This window comes from Schistocerca piceifrons, chromosome 4 (assembly GCF_021461385.2).
Source record: "Schistocerca piceifrons isolate TAMUIC-IGC-003096 chromosome 4, iqSchPice1.1, whole genome shotgun sequence".
Taxonomy (NCBI): domain Eukaryota; kingdom Metazoa; phylum Arthropoda; class Insecta; order Orthoptera; family Acrididae; genus Schistocerca; species Schistocerca piceifrons.
The window spans coordinates 144,087,572-144,106,935 of record NC_060141.1 but is presented as its reverse complement, the minus strand read 5'-3'; the positions used below and the strand labels follow the sequence as shown (position 1 = coordinate 144,106,935).

Sequence of the window (19,364 nt, the reverse complement as noted above, 5' to 3'; positions counted from 1 at the left end):
AGCGCTATGGAGAAAACTTAGAGAACAGACATTTAAAAGCTGGCTGTAGAGCCATCGTTTTTCCGCCAACGTACTTATGTGAAAGGGCCTCGAACAGAAAGTCCCCCCTGCGGGTCCGGGGTAAGAATAGGCCCGAGGTATTCCCGCCTGTCGTAAGAGGCGACTAAAAGGAGTTTCAACCGTTTCGGCCTTCCATGTGATGGTCCCCCTTGGGGTTTGACCTCCATTTTTCAAAATTCTACAGAAGTACGAGCCTTTTGGGGAAGGACACCTTACGTGGTGTACCACTGGTCCTCAGTGCACTAAGACCTTGGCACTCAGCATTGTACCGGCGTTGTAACCATACCCACTATTCCTCAAATTGGGCCTAAACGCTTGATGGGATGTACAAGTTACGCCCATAGTGCGTCCCCATCTGCACCTACGATCATGATGGACTTTCCATGGCACCAGAAATCCAGCACGGTAGCCAGCCCGTTGTGGTGGGGTCGTCATGTACCCTCTAGGTTGTAGCCCCCTGACAACACAGGGATCGTACTGCCGATACCTGAGCTGCACCCTCCCCACGTCGGCCAAGGTGTAGATGCCCGTCTCCTTGGGGCATCAGGACTCCCGGCAACGGTCATCCTGTCAGGTGGCCCTTGCTGAGGCTGGGTGGCGCCCGTGGGGAGAGCCCCTGGTCGGAGTGGGTGGTATCGGGGCGGACGTTTCGCAGATGAAACGTCAACACGTATCAGGTCGCTCTGTGGCAGAGTCTTTCAAAAGGAAAGCTACTATCTCTAGTTCTGGTTCTCCTGCCCTTTCCCCCTTGGCCACTCCCTGGGAGGAGGGACAGGCCCGCCGGCTTGGGGCGAAGTACTTCCCCCGCTATTTGGTCTGTTATCGAACCGATGGGGGGACGTTCGCCACCTCCAAGCCCATGTTCTTTGTTCAGCACATTGAGGACATCTTCGGGGAAATCGAGGCTCTCAGTAAGATGGGTTCGGGGTCCGTTCTTATAAAGACCACCTCCGCCACACAGTCGGCAGCGCTCCAGGCGTGCGACCGACTAGGGGACATCCCAGTGTCCATTGTCCCACATCTGGCACTGAATAGGACGCAGGGGGTTATTTTTCATCGGGACCTCCTGCTGCAATCTGATGAAGAGCTCAGGGCCAACCTGGAGCGCCGAGGCGTGCATTTCGTCCGGCGAGTCCAGCGCGGCCCCAAAGACCGTCGCATCGACACTGGGGCCTTTATCCTCGGCTTCGAGGTGGACGTTCTCCCGGAGAAGGTAAAGGTGATGTGCTACCGGTGCGACGTGCGACCTTACGTCCCGCGTCCTATGCGCTGTTCTCGGTGTTTGCGCTTTGGGCACATGTCGTCACGATGTGAGACTGAGCCCCTTTGTGGCGATTGTGGACGTCCTCTTCGTGAGGAACATACATGCACCCCACCACCTCGGTGCGTTAATTGTCCTGGCATCCACTCGCCTAGATCCTTAGACTGCCCCGCGTATCAGGAGGAGAAGAATATTCAAGAACTCAAAACTGTGGATCGTCTCTCTTATTCTGAGGCCAGGAAGAAGTATGACCGCCTCCATCCCGTGACGTTGACCACTTCGTTTGCCTCAGTCGTGTCCACTCCTTCCACAGTATCCTCACCCCTATCCTGTCCCCCCTCCACCTCATCCCCCCATCCGGGGTCTATGCCTCCGCCTCCCAAATCCCTCCCTTCCAAATCCTCCTCCCCTGCGGCCCCCGCCCCCTCTGCCCCAGGGGCCACCCTTCCCCCCCCCCTCCCCCCCGCCGCCGCCTGTGAAGCGATCCTCTTCTCAGGCGTCCATCGGGGAAACGTTCCGGACCCCGGCTTCCGAGGTCCGGCGTTCCAAAACGCAAAACGGACCCCGCGCGTGAGGACCTTCTTCGGGTCCAGCCCACCATCCCTGTGCCTCCTCGGACTTCCAAGAAGGCCTCCAAGAAGAGGTCTCCATCCCCCTCTCCACCCCGGCGCGTTTCGTCTGACGCTTCATCCGTGCGTCGCTGCTCTCGGCCGTCCTCAGTTTCGCCGGGACACACTGCTGCCAGGCGCTCAGCTGGCCTCTCGTCGGCAAATGATGCTGCCCCTCCTACGCAACCCGGGACAGCGGCCGCAGCTGGCGACGACTCGATGGAACAGGATCCGCCTCCCGCCGGTTGTAGCATTATTCCCTCGAAACCTGGCCCTCCGCGGCCGTGGAGGTAACCAGCTCTTCCCCCCGTCTCGTTCCCCCCCCCCCTTTTTTTTGACTAGCGATGGCCTTGTTACATTGGAACATAAGAGGTATTCGATCTAATCGGGAGGAATTACAACTGCTCCTCCGCCTGCACTGTCCGCTCGTCCTTGGTCTCCAAGAAACAAAGTTGCGCCCAACTGACCGTATTGCCTTTACCCACTATACCTCGGAGCGGTATGACCTCACCCCTGTGGACGGTATCCCAGCTCATGATGGGGTCATGTTGCTCGTTCGGGACGATGTCTATCACCATCCCATCCCATTGACCACCCCACTCCAAGCAATAGCTGTCCGTATTACTCTTTCTGCTTTTACTTTTTCAGTTTGTACCATCTACACTCCATCGTCATCCGCAGTTAGTCGGGCTGACATGATGCACCTGATTGTTCAGCTTCCTCCGCCGTTTTTATTGTTTGGCGACTTCAATGCCCATCATCCCCTTTGGGGCTCTCCTGCATCCTGTCAAAGAGGCTCCCTCTTGGCGGATGTCTTCAACCATCTCAATGTTGTCTGCCTCAATACTGGCGCCCCGACTTTCCTCTCAGACTCTACTCATACGTACTCCCACTTGGACCTCTCAATCTGTTCTACCACTCTTGCCCGACGGTTCGAGTGGTATGTCCTTTCTGACACCTATTCGAACGACCACTTCCCCTGTGTCGTTCGTCTCCTGCACCACACCCCATCCCCACGTCCTTCGAGCTGGAACATGCCGAAAGCTGACTGGGGACTTTACTCCTCCCTGGCGACCTTTCCGGACCACGATTTTCTCAGTTGTGACAGTCAGGTCGAATACCTCACGGCTGTTATCATCAATGCTGCCGAACGTTCCATTCCTCGTACTACCTCTTCTTCACGTCGCGTTTCCGTCCCCTGGTGGAATGAGGCTTGTAGAGGCGCTATCCGTGCTCGACGACGTGCTTTACGCGCCTTCCGCCGCCATCCTACGTTGGCGAATGGTATTGGATACAAACGACTCCGAGGGCAATGCCGTAGAGTCATCAAAGACAACAAAAAAGCTTGTTGGGACTCTTTCACCAGCTCCTTTAACAGTTTTACTCCCTCTTCTGTCGTTTGGGGTGGCCTGCACCGGCTGTCGGGCATTAAGGCCCACTCCTCGGTACCTGGCCTGACCTCAGGTAATGAGGTCCTTGTTGATCCTGTGGCTGTCTCCAACGCCTTCGGCCGCTTTTTCGCGGAGGTTTCAAGCTCCGCCCATTACCACCCTGCCTTCCTTCCCAGGAAAGAGGCAGAAGAGGCTCGGCGACCTTCCTTCCACTCGCTGAATCTGGAAACTTATAATGCCCCCTTTACTATGCGGGAACTCGAACGTGCGCTTGCACTGTCCCGGTCCTCTGCTCCGGGGCCAGATGCCATTCACGTTCAGATGCTGGCACACCTTTCTCCGGCGGGCAAAAGCTTCCCTCTTCGTACCTACAATCGCGTCTGGACCGAAGGTCAGGTCCCCATGCGTTGGCGTGACGCCGTCATTGTCCCTATACCCAAACCCGGGAAGGATGGACACCTTCCTTCTAGTTACAGCTTGTAAGAGAAATGGGGCGGTGTCTGTAAGGTGATGGAGCGCATGGTTAATGCTCGGTTAGTCTGGATTCTTGAATCTCGACGGCTACTTACCAATGTCCAATGCGGCTTTCGTCGCCGCCGCTCCGCTGTTGACCACCTTGTGACCTTGTCCACATTCATCATGAACAACTTTTTGCGAAGGCCCCAAACGGTAGCCGTGTTCTTCGATTTGGAGAAGGCTTATGATACCTGTTGGAGAGGAGGTATCCTCCGCACTATGCACAGGTGGGGCCTACGCGGTCGCCTGCCCCTTTTTATTGATTCCTTTCTAACGGATCGAAAGTTTAGGGTACGTGTGGGTTCCGTATTGTCCGACGTCTTCCTCCAGGAGAATGGAGTGCCTCAGGGCTCAGTCTTGAGCGTAGCCCTTTTTGCCATCGCGATCAATCCCATTATGGATTGCATTCCACCTAATGTCTCAGGCTCTCTTTTTGTCGATGACTTCGCGATCTACTGCAGTGCCCAGAGAACATGCCTCCTGGAGAGCTGCCTTCAGCGTTGTCTAGACAGCCTATACTCATGGAGCGTGGCAAATGGCTTCCGGTTCTCTGAAGAGAAGACGGTTTGTATCAACTTTTGGCGATATAAAGCGTTCCTTCCGCCATCCTTACATCTCGGTCCCGTTGTTCTCCCATTCGTGGAAACAACTAAGTTTCTAGGGCTCACATTGGACAGGAAACTTTGTTGGTCTTCGCACGTCTCTTATTTGGCGGCCCGTTGTACACGTTCCCTTAATGGCCTCCGAGTTCTTAGTGGTTCAACTTGGGGAGCGGATCGCACTGTCCTGCTTCGCTTGTATCGGTCCATAGTCCGATCGAAGCTGGATTATGGGAGCTTCGTCTACTCGTCTGCTCGGCCATCCCTCTTACGCCGTCTCAACTCCATCCACCATCGGGCGTTACGTCTTGCGACCGGAGCCTTCTACACTAGTCCCGTCGAGAGTCTTTATGCTGAAGCTGCCGAATTACCATTGACCTACCGGCGCGACGTACTGCTGTGTCGGTATGCCTGCCGGCTGTTTTCAATGCCCGACCACCCCTCTTATCAGTCCTTCTTCGCCGATTCTCTCGACAGTCAGTATGGGTTGTATGTGTCTGCCGTGCTGCCCCATGGAGTCCGCTTCCGTCGCCTGCTTCGACAATTGGATTTTGCCCTCCCTACCACCTTCAGAGAGGGTGAGAGCCCGACACCACCTTGGCTCCAGGCTCTGGTTCATATTTATCTCGACCTCAGCTCACTCCCGAAGGAGGGTACTCCGGCTGCAGTGTATTGCTCACGGTTTGTCGAACTTCGTGCTCGACTTGCCGGTCACACCTTTATTTACACCGATGGCTCCAAAACTGACGATGGTGTCGGCTGTGCCTTTGTCGTCGGGGCCGTCACCTTTAAATACCGGCTCCTCAACCAATGTTCCAGCTTTACGGCCGAGCTTTTTGCTCTCCATCAGGCCGTTCAGTATGCCCGCCGCCACCGCCATTCATCGTATGTACTCTGCTCTGACTCACTCAGTGCTCTTCAGAGCCTTGGAGCTCCCTATCCGGTCCATCCCTTGGTACAACGGATCCAGCAGTCCCTCCATTCTTTCGCTGATAATGGTTCTCCTGTCAGCTTTCTGTGGGTTCCCGGACATGTAGGAGTGCCTGAGAATGAGGCTGCTGATGCTGCAGCCAAGGCTGCAGCCCTCCTGCCTCGGCCAGCCTCCCATTGTGTCCCGTCATCTGACGTTAGTGGGGTTGTTTGTAAGAGGCTTGTGTCGTTGTGGTGGGATACTTGGTCATCCCTTCAAGGAAACAAGCTCCGGGCAGTAAAACCGTTCCCAACTGCTTGGACAACCTCCTCCCGACCATCTCGGCGAGAAGAGGTCCTTCTGACCAGGTTGCGGATTGGGCATTGCCGGTTTAGCCACCGCTACCTGCTCTCCGGTGACCCAGCCCCGCAGTGCCCTTGTAGTCAAGCATTAACAGTGCGCCATGTTTTATTGTCGTGTCCCCGCTTTAGTCAATCTCGTGTTGTCCTGTCCCTGCCATCTACTTTACCGGATATTTTAGCTGATGACGCTCGGGCAGCTGCTCGTGTTCTGCGTTTTATAACTTTGACTGGCTTGTCCAAAGACATCTAACTTTTTTACTTATTTTATCTGCATCTTTGTAAGGACTTTCTGGTGTCCCCCCTCCCCTTGAGTTTTACTAGAGTCCATGTGCTCTAACAATTGTGACTGGGCGCTAATGACCTCAGTAGTTGAGCGCCCTTAAACCCCACCCAAAAAAAAAACAGAAAGTAAGAGAAATTGGGGTTCGTACTGAGGCCTATAGATAGTAGTTTTTTCCATCGCTCTTTTTGCGAGTGGAACAAGAAGGGAAAAGATTGTTAATGATTCATCGTACCATCCGCCACACATCGTGCGGTGGCTTACGGAATATGCATGTACACACAGACATAGAAATACGTACTTACCTCTCTAATGGTTTTACAACCGAGCTGTTCATTTCCCTGTGAAGACGTGAGTTGAACTCTGTCCCTATACGTTCTCGAAAGCACAGAGGCAAAAATTTTCGTAGTTTGGCTACAAGGTGTATCATAATTAACAGCGAAAATTGACAGGCGTCAGATATACCATAACAGAAGCAGAAACGTTCCCGTAACTTGGGTCCATAAACAGGCAGTTGCTGCGAGATACGGTTGCGGCAAATTATTATCCGCCATTACTTCAGTATGGAAATATTGCCTTAGGTGGTACAGATATATTGGAAACCTAAACTGACATTAAAACCCTACCTAATTTGGGTCACATTTCACCGATGGCTCATGGCAGGAAAATACATACGGGAGTAAATCAAATGTAAACAGGATTTTTGTTCCTGATCGTCTTCGGTTGGTAGGGCTGGGCCCACGCTTTTAGCATGCTTCGGAGCGCGGAGTGTCGGCCACTCCGCACTCCCATCCAGTTCGTCAGTGGCGCTCATGATGTCGGAGCAACAGGTGCACCTGTCCATTGTACAAAGCATGATAATAAAATTTCGTGCTTGTGGAGGAGGTCATGCAACGAAAATTTTTTGGAGCTTGACTGTTCAGTTCAGGAAAAACACTGTCAAGGACTGGTACGCTTGCATGGCACAAAGACTTGAAGGAAGGGCGAGAACGAGTGGAAAATCAGGAGCAATATCGCTCCCCTCGACAAGCGTTACCGATGAAAACATTCGCGCGTGGCTCCAGACGTCCTAGAAGCAGATTGACGGATGAGTGAATCTGAAATTACAGAAAAAGTCTGAATAAGTCAAGAGAGCTATCAGTCGATCATCGCATATGACATAAAGATCCGTAAAGTTTGTACCCGATGGGGCCCTCGCATTTTGACCGTAGATCATAAATTGAGACATTCCGAGGTCTATGATAGGCCCGCAGCAACGTCTGCGAAGGAAGGTGATAAATCTTTTGAGTCACATCACCTGCGACGAAATGCCGGCACAAGCGAATCTGGAGTGGCAGAGAAAGGGGAAGGGCAGTACCTATGAAAGATACGATGGCAAGGTTCGTTCTTTCAGCCGTTTTCTTCAAATGGCGAGGCATTTCGCTCTCTCTTCCTCCCCCCCCCCCCTCCCCCTCCATGATCGACGCACAATCTGTGCTGCTAACTACTGCAAGCTATTGAATCAGGTGAGGGCTGCATATCGCCGGAAAAGACGAGGCCAATCAATTCGGGAGGCCATCCCCCCTCTACGATAATGCCACGCCGCATAGATAGTGTCGGAAGTTCCATGCGGCTTTTCGCGGATGATGCTGTAGTATACAGAGAAGTTGCAGCATTAGAAAATTGCAGCGAAATGCAGGAAGATCTGCAGGGAGTGGCAACTGACCATTAACATAGACAAATGAAATGTGTTGCGAATACAGAGAGAGAAGGATCCTTTATTGTATGATTATATGATAGCAGAACAGACACTGATAGCAGTTACTTCTGTGAAATATCTGGGAGTGTGCGTACGGAACGATTTGAAGTGGAATGATCATATAAAATTAATTTTTGGTAAGGCAGGTGCCAGGTTGGGATTCATTGGGAGAGTCCTTAGAAAATGTAGTCCATCAACAAAGGAAGCGGCTTACAAAACACTCGTTAGACCTATACTTGAGTATTGTTCATCAGTGTGGGATCCGTGCCAGGTCGGGTTGACACAAGAGATAGAGACGATCCAAAGAAGAGCGGCGCGTTTCGTCTCAGGGACATTTGGTAAGCGTGATAGCGTTACGGAGAAGTTTTAGCAAACTCAAGTGGCAGACTCTGCAAGAGAGGCGCTCTGCATCGCGGTGTAGCTTGCTGTCCACGTTTCGAGAGGGTGCGTTTCTGGATGAGGTATCGAATATGTTGCTTCCTCCTACTTATACCTCCCGAGGAGATCACGAATGTAAAATTAAGAGAGATTCGAGCGCGTACGGAGTCTTTCCGGCAGTCGTTCTTCCCGCAAACAATACGCGACTGGAACAGGAAAGGGAGGTAAAGACAGTGGCACGTAAAGTGCCCTCCGCCACGCACCGTTGGGTGGCTTGCGGAGTATAAATGTAGATGTAGATACTGCAGCTCGAACAGTCTCAAAACTTGAAGAAATGCTCTGGACTCAACTTGATCGTCTTCCCTACAGTCTGGACCTATCGCCCTGCGATATTAATTTGTTTGGGCCGCTTAAAACAGCTCTGTGAGGAGGACGACGACTCGAAGGCGACCATGGCATGGAGGGATTCGTGCGCAATTGGCTCCAGACCTAAAGGGCTACGATACTGAGATCAGAAACCTTCCATCTCACTGGGAAAAAAGGGAAACCACGTCGAAAAATAAATCATATTTGGCTTTGTCAGTTACTATTTTGTAAATAAAATCCTATTTGTATTCCACATATCCTCGTATTTTGTTGCGTATTTAAGACATGTAATTCGCCATTGTGGCCTAATATGAGTAGGTAGAGCGAGGCCAGTACTTTCCTGTCAGAGGTTATCTCAAAAGCAAAGTGTGCAGTACTTCCGTTGGTAAAGTTTAAGAACTAGAGCAGAAAATTACTCCATGTTTCCGAGATTTTATAGTTAATCCGGGGGCGTTCCAAAGAATTAGTAACTCACTTCAGAGGCGAATGTAGAATTGCAGTGAAATGAAAAAACGACACATAGGACATATCCTTCGAACACGTAAGTGTGAACAATAAATCTTAACAAGTAATGTACTGGAGCTGTATTGTATTCTGTGTTAAAGTGGGCCATGGATGAAATTTAAGTCCTTGTCTAATCAGAATCAAACTTTCCTATTAACAGTTCAGATAAATTTTTAGCGATTAGAACAGTAGTTATTACTGAAGTCAGATGCTGCTCGTAACGAAACATTCGTTGTTTGTAAACCCGTGTTTACTAGAACGTTTTTGCTTCTACTATCGTGTACTTTTAAAGAGTTTAAATTTTCGCCATTAATTATGATGTTCCCTGTAGAAATGCGATGCATCGAACCGAGCGGGGTGGCACTATGATTAAAACACTGGAATTCTAATCGTGAGGACCGATTTCAAATAGCCCGTCAGGTATTCACGATTTAAGTGTTTCGTAGTTTCCCTAAATTGTTTGTAGCGTCATTGCTGACAATTGTTAGGCAGGCAGTATAGCACGTTAGGCAGCAACTGCGATATTGAGACGGGAATCCATTGCCTGCTCAGCAATTTCCGCCCGCCACTCAACAGGTACATGGAGGCGATTCTGCCAGTCAGAGTACACGGTTCCGACACTAAACTAACTCGCAGCGGACTGAACTCCAAAGTCGCCAAGAAGCAGACCTCTCTTTCTGCGTCTGACGGAAGTATTGATAACGATTTCTGATATGCGTGTGGTCGGAACGTGCGCCACCGGCTTCATATTCATTTGATTTAGTGTCCAGTTGAAGATTATGCCAAAAGCTCGGTAGTCTGTGAGGGCGCCGGGGAAAGTTACCTTGTGGAGAAATGGATCGTCGGCCACCTCTCCCAAATGAACAAGCAAGCAAGCGTCACTCGTAGGAAGTTGCCCTTTGGACACATGAAAATTATTATTGTTGTTTGACAAACTCGGTTGTTAACTTTTTGAGCAGTGGCGTGTCCCACTTCCTAAGAATTAATCTACATAAAACCCCTGCGGACTGCTCTGTTCGAACTAGGCTAGTAAAATTACTTATTTCAATTGGTCAAGTCTCTAAGCGTACATAATTTCGTCTCAGGAAATTCACATTCAGTTGAGCTATCGATATTTTAATGTCGTTTCAACAACGTGTGCGTAGAAAGTTCTCTGACTCGCTTCTAAACACACTGGTGATGGTTGTACTGTAGCTGAGATGTAACTAGATCGGCAATAACATACAGATTGATACTCGACTGATAGCTGTGTTCATCCCTATTAATAATAATAATAATGATGATGATGATGATGATGATGATGATGATGATGATGATAACAGTCGCTGAACACAACTGTTCCTAATGGAATCCAACTGACAGTGTTTATTATTGTTGAAGGAAATGTCAAGTACGAAAAAAAACTATTGCTGCAGGACACAGGTCGTCGGAAACTGCAACTTCTATTAAAATATGTGTGATTTGCAGGTAAAGCTCTTCTTAAGGCGCATGTATGATATGCTATCCAAGAATGAGAGTTGGTTATAACCTTAAATGGCTTCATAGCGAAATTGTAAAGTTACTTAAATCGAAGCTACATAACACAAGTTGAAAAGGAACGAACCAAAACATAACATTGAGAGAAGTGTTTAGTGAAAATGAAAGTAATTTTCTGACAACGGAAGCCATCCACCTGAAATAGTAGTAGGTCACTAAGAGCGCGTAGATCGTTGTAGTTTTCTGAAGGTGGTGGGAAAGGAGTCCGGAACTACTGCCGAACAATTTGGTTGTAATGAACGTGTTTCCTCCAAAAGTAAGATTGTACTCGCACTAAGTGTTAAAAGAAATGTGAATGGCTGAAGGAGCTCAGGAAGGCATCACGTACGCTCATTCGCCTGTAGCCGCAACTAGGCCGTCGGTGAATTCAGCTGGGGGCACATCACTGTTTGGACAAATGCATTGCCACATAGGTTCGAGAAGCGTGTTCAAGAATTTTTAATCGTTGTGACCGCTAAATATCTAATATTCTAATCGAAACTATCTTTGAAATCACATAGCGGAGCTCACTACTAGTATTATTTTCAGGGAAATGTGACCTAGTGTGCATTAGTGCCATCAGAATGGCGGGACACCAAAGTTGTACCATTCTGATTTGGTTTTCTCGTGCTTTCCGTAAATTCCGTATGACAAATGCAGGGATTGTTGTTCTTAATATAGTACGGCAACTTCATTTCTCTAACCGAGCGTGAGATTAATTTGTAATGATCTCATCACAGACGAGACTTTAGTTCAAGCTTATGGTTGAGTAACCTGACGTTCGATGGTTTCCATCACCCAACTGGTAATTTTAGTATCCCGAATGATTGCCGATACTATTTGGCACACTACATGAGCATTCATTGTGTTCCATAAAGAGTTTTCAGTACACAATCAGCGTTACTCAGATGATTATGGTGACAAGTCTTAAAACAAGCCGGCCGAAGTGGCCGTGCGGTTCTAGGCGCTGCAGTCTGGAACCGCGAGACCGCTACGGTCGCAGGTTGGAATCCTGCCTCGGGCAGGGATGTGTGTGATGTCCTTAGGTTAGTTAGGTTTAACTAGTTCTAAGTTCTAGGGGACTAATGACCTGAGAAGTTGAGTCCCATAGTGCTCAGAGCCATTTGAACCATTTTCTTAAAACAAGTTTTAATACATTGCTTTGTGGTAGCTACTAGCTATGAGTTGTCAGTAGTACTTTCTGTAAAGCTCTTGCGTGCAGAATTTTTAATGAGTATCAGTAACTCCTGAGATTAATAATATTTTTTTCACCCTCTTTTCTCGTTTGTATGTTGGGGGCGCCTAGGTTACGGGAGAGTTGCGATTACGACTCCCACCAGTGATTCATACACACACATGCCGACAGGTGGTAGTCTCCATCGTGTATAGGAGTGTCTAGACAGACACAGGTGTTAGTCTCTCAGAGCCGGTTTTGGACTTGACAGGCGGCACTCAGAGAACAGGCTGGACGGACTTCCTAGAGATTATCCTACAGGTCACCAAGCAATGAATCGCAAACCGGTCACGCTTAGTGGTAATTACACCACGGAAAGATGGAATTTTGTCGCCACATTGCATCCTAGTGTTCCTTGGTCGATCAATAGGTGAATCCAAAGGTCCGGAACTGGCTCCGCAGGCGTCATATAATTTTTTGTCACTTATCACTCCTTTTTACTCATGGCAACAACTTAGTAATGTAGGAAATGCTAAATTGCAACCTAGTTGATTATTGTTGTTGTTGTTGTTGTTGTTGTTGTTGTTATCTTCAGTCCAGAGACCAGTCTGATGCACAGGACAGAGTAGCATGGAGAGCTGCAAGCTTCATCATCTCCCAGTACCTACTGCAACCTACATCCTTTTGAATCTGTTTAGTGTATTCATCTCTTGGTCTCCCTCTACCGTTTTACCTCCCACGCTGCCCTCCAATACTAAATTGGTGATCCCTTGATGCCTCAGAATATGTCCTACCAACCGATCCCTTCTTCTAGTCAAGTTGTGCCACAAATTTCTCTTTTCCCCAATTCTGTTCAATACCTCCTCATTAGTTATGCGATCTACCCATCTAATCTCCAGCATTCTTCTGTAGCACCACATTCCGAAAGCTTCTATTCTCTTCTTATCTAAATTATTTATCGTCCACGTTTCACATCCATACATGGCTACACTCCATAAAAATACTTTCAGAAACGACTTCCTGACACTTAAATCTATACTCGGTGTTAACAAATTTCTTTGCCTTTGCCAGTCTACAATATCCTCTCTACTATTCGACATTAAATTGTAGGTTTTTGTATTACGCCTCGACAAAACGGTTCAGTGGTTGGAGGAAGGCAGTGCCATACCACTTCCTGTGGGACAGCACCAAATAAAGCTCTGCGGTGTTCAAACCAGTATTCGGGCTGTTTACAGTAGCGCATTCTTAACCTATAGTCCTGTCCTTTGCGTTACCAAAGAATATTGAGCGTGACTATATTTCATTAGTTGTGCATTGGGTGCAGTATAAATACTTCAGATTATTCGAAAATTAATTGTATTTGGACCCGATTTATAAAAATTGTCCACTGCGTGTCGCCTACTTCCTACAGGAACGTCGAATCTTTAGTAAACTCGACGCAATATGCATTTTGGAAGTGGAAAAAGACAAGTGCGAGTGGGACTTGCACCCTGAGGATTCCATACGAACTAAATTATTGGAGTGGTGTTAGTGGTGGTGGTGGTGGTGGTGGTGGTCATTTTCTTGATCGTGATCATCCGACCTCCGTGTTGTTTCTGGCGACTCCTCACATCGCTGAGAGGGGAAGGCTACGCTAAAACGAATGCTGAAAAATCTGTGGTTCGACCGAGATTCGATCCCGTGACTCCTGTTTCTGGGCACGCGGCTTAATGCTGGATCACTATGCGCGACATACGTATAGATGGTTCACCTACACGTTTTGACATGGGTTGTGGGAGGGACAAGGGGAGGGAGGCGGGATTCTTTATTGATGTGAAATTATTAATTGATTGTCACAAGAGATAAGTTACTCACGTAATGCCATTAATTGGCAGTACCCTCGACACCGTTATATTTAAACGATTTCTCTTTTTGCAGACGTTGCGCAGTATGATACCCGCCAGGACGACTGCTTGCCGCCAGTCATCAGACTGGAGAGGTATCTCTGCGACCCCAACTACAGCCGGTGAGTATACTTAGAAACCATAAAGATTTCAAATTCGGTTTATGTCGTTTCTGTGTCGCTGTCAAGTTCTTCTGTTTCGTCTTATTACCATTCGTGGCGTGCATGTCGGGATTAGCCAATGCATTTGAGCGTTATCAAGTAACGGACCGCCTAAGGTGGATTGTCCCGTTAGTGGAGGTGTCTAGTCTCACAGGGCTGGTTGACACAACGAGTAACACAGTGGGACTCGTATTCGGGAAGAGCGAGCTGTAGATCACATATATTTTAGGCGCTTGTCAAAATACTTTATCAAATACGCCTATTTCGTCTAAAATGAGCTGTTCGTCACTATTCAAATTGGCTCCACTGGACCATGCTGCATGAAAATCTGTCAGTATCCGCGCACTCTCATTCAACAGTTCATCACAACTGCGAGCTGAGTCCCTTTTACCCTAGTAATCCTTTCCAACGGAAAGAGATTTAAATGGGCTGCTCAGAAAGTAACAGACTTTGTCTTATCACGCCGGTGGGCGGGGCTACAGCCACCATCTTGGTGCCATAACGTTCATACTCTTGGTACGCATCTAGTGGTAATGGTCTGTGTCTCTGCTACTTTGCTTTCTGTGGCGTGTTAAAATGTGCGCTGCAGTAGATAATTCCGCCACATGTGAGGTGTGTTCTGTGACAAGGTGTTTGTGGCTAAAAAACTGCAAACCAATTGAAATTTGTCAAACACTGACAAAGACAAAGTGGGCGCTACAAAACATGCGTCGGGGAAAACTTAGCGCAAAAGTATTTATTTATTTTTTCCCCAACTCACGTCCACCCACGGCCAATCGAACCCGAGAGCTCCTACGGGATTTTGGATGGAAGGTTTCTGATCCGCGATACAGTCTGGATTTGGCACCGAGCTAATACCATCTCTTCCCAGCAATGAAGACATGGCTCGCTACACAACGCTTTGATGCTGGCACCGAAATACATGTCTGTATAAACCAGTGGTTGCAATCGCAGGCGGCAGATTTGTACAGAGAAGATATTCAAAAATTTGGGCCACGGTATGATATTCGCCTCAGTTTGAATGGCGATTATGTAGAAAAAATAGCTTAAGAATGTATCTTTAAAATGAATATAATAAAATTCGGTTTTGCCACGTTACTTTATGAATGGCCCTTCTATACCGTACTGGACTGGGTACTCCTTTCACTCTGTAGCAGGGACAGTTTTGCCACAGTTTAGCTGGTACTAAATCGCATAGAAAAAAGATTAGTTTGAAGATAACTGTCTTCGCTGCTGGAGTCTGTTGAATAGCGTAAAACGAGGGATGGTTGTTAGATTTCTTGTAGAGAGCGGTGTTTTCAAAAGTGGCACGTGACTGTACACAAATAACCGGTCAGTGTGGCCGAGCGGTTCTAGGCGCTTCAGTCTGGAGCTGCGCGACCTCTACGGTCGCAGGTTCGAATCCCGCCTCGGGCGTGATGTGTATGATGTCCTTACGTTAGTTAGATTTAAGTAATTCTAGGTTCTAGCGGTCTGATGACCTCAGATGTTTAAGTCCCATAGTGCTCAGAGCCATTTTGAACGACGCACAAATGTAGACAGGTGATATCCGTTTGTATGAGAACACTGCTACGTAAGTGTTTTTAATAGACTTTGGGCAAGCCTTTCCATAACATAAAAGTTACGGTGAATGAGGGCGATACATTTTCCCACCATTCACCCTCTATTCTACTGTTAATGATCTGACAGCCGACGCATATAAGACGGGGTTAATGTACCAGTAACTGAAGTTCTTGTTTGATGTTACGCATATTGCATTATGTCTTGTTACCTTCCATTCCCCTCCTCCTCCTCCCCTTTCCTGTTCCATAAGCGATTTTTAACAAATATCTTACGTAAATCAAGTGGCAATTTCATGTAGGGCGGTCGGCTATTTAGGAATAATATTAATACCACCTCGGCCTCAGATTTGGACTCCTAACAACACAGCTGCGCAGCCTCCGACTTGGGGCTCCTATGAGACTACCACTGTTCCATCCCTAGTCTGTAGACTGGTGGGGAGCAGGAGGGCAGCTGCGGCCGCATGGTCGCGTGCAGAGCAGCAGGCGGCAGCTGCGCACGTGCCCCGCCGCGCCGCACCTGTTGGCTAATCACTGTGCCTGCGTCTGCGGCTGCAGTCTACCGCCAGAGTGCGCATACGAGGCGGCCGCTGTCGCTACTCGTGCATTAAAACACTCGCTCCCACAAACATCTCACCTATCGAAAAAATCGTGTTTTACTGTGTCTCGATTCATATGGAGAAAATAATTTCCAGAATTATATGGGACGCCTTAGCTCACACCCCTCTAAAAAGATCGGTAGTAGGATTGAGCCACAAAACTACTGTTCAATATCACTGACATTCATCTCTTGTAGAATCTTATAACGTATTCTGGGCTCTAAAATAATGAGCTATCTCTAACGGAATAACGACCGTTCCAACCAACATGGACTCCGTAAACATCGGTCAAGGGAAACTTTACTAGTATTTTTCTCACCTGACACACTAGAAGTCATGGATCAGGGTAGATATATTATTTCTTCAATTTTGAATAACATTTAACTCAGTTTCATCCCTGCGTCTGTTCTGTCTAGTTACGAGAGAGGATCGGAAAGTAAATGAAAATAATTTTTTCCTCCCTCGTTATTGCAGACGGAATGTTGAAATTTCACGACGTTATAGTTTGAAGTTTTCGCTGTAGAGAGTGGTTTCTCATGTGCTGCTCCAGCGAGGGAAATCTGAGTACGAAATAAATATAGCGCGCATGTTAATGTCGTCAACTTGTGAAGAGTAGCCATGTGTAGTGTAGATATTTGTGGGCCAAAGGGCATAGACAGAGTGAAATTGATAGGGACATGCGCGGCATATATGGCGACGACTGTATGGACCGTAGCAGTGTCTCCAGGTGTTGTGCGTTCTTCCAGGAGGATTGTGTGAGCCTTAGTGACTCGCCACGCTCCGTCCGGTAACAGCTACAACTCCACAGAATTTCGGAGCCATTTAGGCAGCACTTTTGAACGAGCAGCGTGTGCAACTCCGAACCTTTCAGCAACAGTTAAACATTTCCTATGGTGCGGTGTATTGGACACTACACGTCGAAATTTCGTGAAGTGAGTGCTCGCTGGGTGCCTTAGAACCTGACATACAACCACAAGGGCCAGCGAATGATAAGTTTGGATCACTTAACGCGTTACGCCGGAGGAGGAGGAGGAGGAGGACGAGGAGGAGGAGGAGGAGGAGGAGGTAACTTTATGAAAGGAACAGTCACTGGTGACGTGCCTTGGGCGTAACACTACACGTCCGCACGTCCGAAACCAAGCAGGCTATTATGTAATGGAAATATACTGCTTTCCAAGTACGAAAAAGTTCAGAGTGACCAAGTCTGCTAGGAAAGTGCTTGTGACAGTGTTGTGGGGTATGTATGGTGTTTTATTAGTGGACTTTGCTGAACGCGGGCCCGTTGTGAATACTGCAGCCTACATCGAAACTTTGGTTAAGTTGCGTCGTGCTCATCGTGACAATCACCGTAACATCGCTGACGGTGTCAAACCTCATAGCGGTCCTCGCCTCCATGTTGCTGCTCCTGTTCGTAAGAAAATTGCCAAATTTGGGTGGGAGGAGCTCCGGCATCCACCATAAATGCGGACCGTGTACCGTCCGACTTTCTTATAGGTTTGGTTCCATGAAGAAATTCCTGGCCGGCCGACGCTTTGTGATAGAATCAGAAGTGAAATCAGCACCCGCAGATGGCTATACTCTAACCAAACGGACTTCTATGAACAGGGCATATTGAAACTGGTACCACAATGAGAGAAATGTGTTGAACTTTGGTGACCTCGTTGAAAAGTAGGTAAAACATGCGTTAATTTCTGATTTTTTGTTTTGTTACTTGTGAAATTCTGTGGGAATAAAATTATTGTGCGTTACGTTCCGATTCTCTGTCAGATCTCTGCAACTAGATCGATGGTTTATTGGTGTGAGGACTCAGCTTGTTCGCTTGGATGGAGAGTCATGTGGAGATGTAGAACTACCTTAAAGCGTGCCCCAGAACAGTGCCTTGGGTATATTGGCCTGTCACAGATACCTAGCAGATGTTGAAGCTAAAGGGGTTGAACAAAAATAGAAACACCAAAATAGCAACACATTGCTATGGCTGATGCGCTGTAGGAAAGCGAATCTTACACCATTCTTCCTGCAAAATAGTGCCAAATTTAGGTGACGATTATAAAGGTTGATAGCGATCATAAGCCGTGCTCTCCAAAGTAGACCACGACAGTTCAGTAATATTGAAATCTTGTGACTGGTGGATGGAGGAGATGTGACAGTTTAATCCTCATGCTCAAAAAACCGCTCCTGGCAAACTGTGTTAGCAAGGGCCCTGTCGTCTTGGAAAACAGCACCACTGCTGGGAAAGAAAATTGTAACATGGGATGGACTCAAGTAATCCTTGGCGGTAATCCGACTTTGCAGAGTTACCGTGGGGCCCATGGAATACCACGATACGGTTGCATAAATCATCACCGAACCCCCGCCATACTTCACTCTTAGAACATAAACGCGGCAAGAAATTGGAAATTGTGGGACAAGACTCATCCGACCAAATGAATTTCTTCCATTGCTCTATAGCCCACGGTTTATGGCTTCGACACCATGTTCTTTTGTTAAGTGTGTTCGCATCACTGAGTAATGGTGTTTCTTTTTTTCCCCCCTCATAAGGTTCGCGAATGCGACATTCAGTTCTACAGTGACTTTTGCAGCTGTCGATCCGTTATTTTTCGCCATAGTTCTCATCAGTGAACGTCTGTCACGCTTAATCATCAGCACACACTTTCGGCCACGTTGTGACTTGGCGGGCGATGTTTTCCCGCTTTCCCTGTATGTGGTGTAAGCCTTAGAGATGATGCCGCTTGAAGCACCAAACACTACGGCTCCTTTGGTTACGAAAGCACCTACCATACAAGCACCAACAATTTTCCTACGTTCGAATTCACTTTGCTCCGACATACTGCGCTCACACGACACAGAACACTGTTCTGACCACGACTGACATTTGCAACGTATTGAGGTCATTGCACAGGTGCCGTTCTTGGTCAAGTAAAACGGTACAACCTGCTGGTTTGGATAGCATTTGCATTCACCTTAAAACACACATTTCTCGAGGTGTTTCCGTAATTTCGTCCAACGGCTGTATCTGTAATGGAGTACTTTCTGAAAAAAGCTGCACGAATATGTCAGATCTTGAAAGGATTTCAGTGATGCAGAGAATCGCAGTTTCTTCAGAAATGTAAAAATTTACACAAACAGAAAAATGTACAAGGTGTAAAACTTTGCTTCCGCCGTTTGCCGATAGGTGGCGACAACGGTAAGTAGCGGTCGAAAGAAACAGATCGCATACGTCAGGCAGTTAGCTTGGACCTCGGTCAACATAACCTCATTCAAACATTAGTCTATTTGTGTCTGCATAACAAAGTTGTTCTTGATTGAAAATGTCGGTTTTCGAGCCTAATTCTCGTCATTTGCGGGAAGTGTTAATGTTTTGTTTTAGTATGAAGAAAACAGCGGCCGAGTCTGATAGAATGATCTCAAGTACGTATGGCAAGGACGCTATTAGTGAAAGAACTTGTCGTGAGTGGTTTCAAAGTTTCAAGAACGGTGATTTTAACTTCGTAGACCGGCAT

The 19,364-nt window shown here is 47.8% G+C and overlaps 1 protein-coding gene across 3 annotated transcripts in view; it reads left to right on the top strand.

Annotated features, from left to right (window-relative positions):
- Nucleotides 1-19,364, top strand: part of LOC124796446 (serine/threonine-protein phosphatase 4 regulatory subunit 1-like) — a 325,673-nt gene that overhangs the window by 140,482 nt on the left and 165,827 nt on the right. For 2 of the 3 annotated variants that reach the window (XM_047260648.1, XM_047260646.1), the window contains one exon: nt 13,580-13,667. In XM_047260648.1, the coding sequence (XP_047116604.1) occupies nt 13,580-13,667 (88 nt within the window). Of the gene's footprint in view, nt 1-13,579; nt 13,668-19,364 lie in introns of those variants that run through there. The other variant, XM_047260649.1, reaches the window with a different exon arrangement.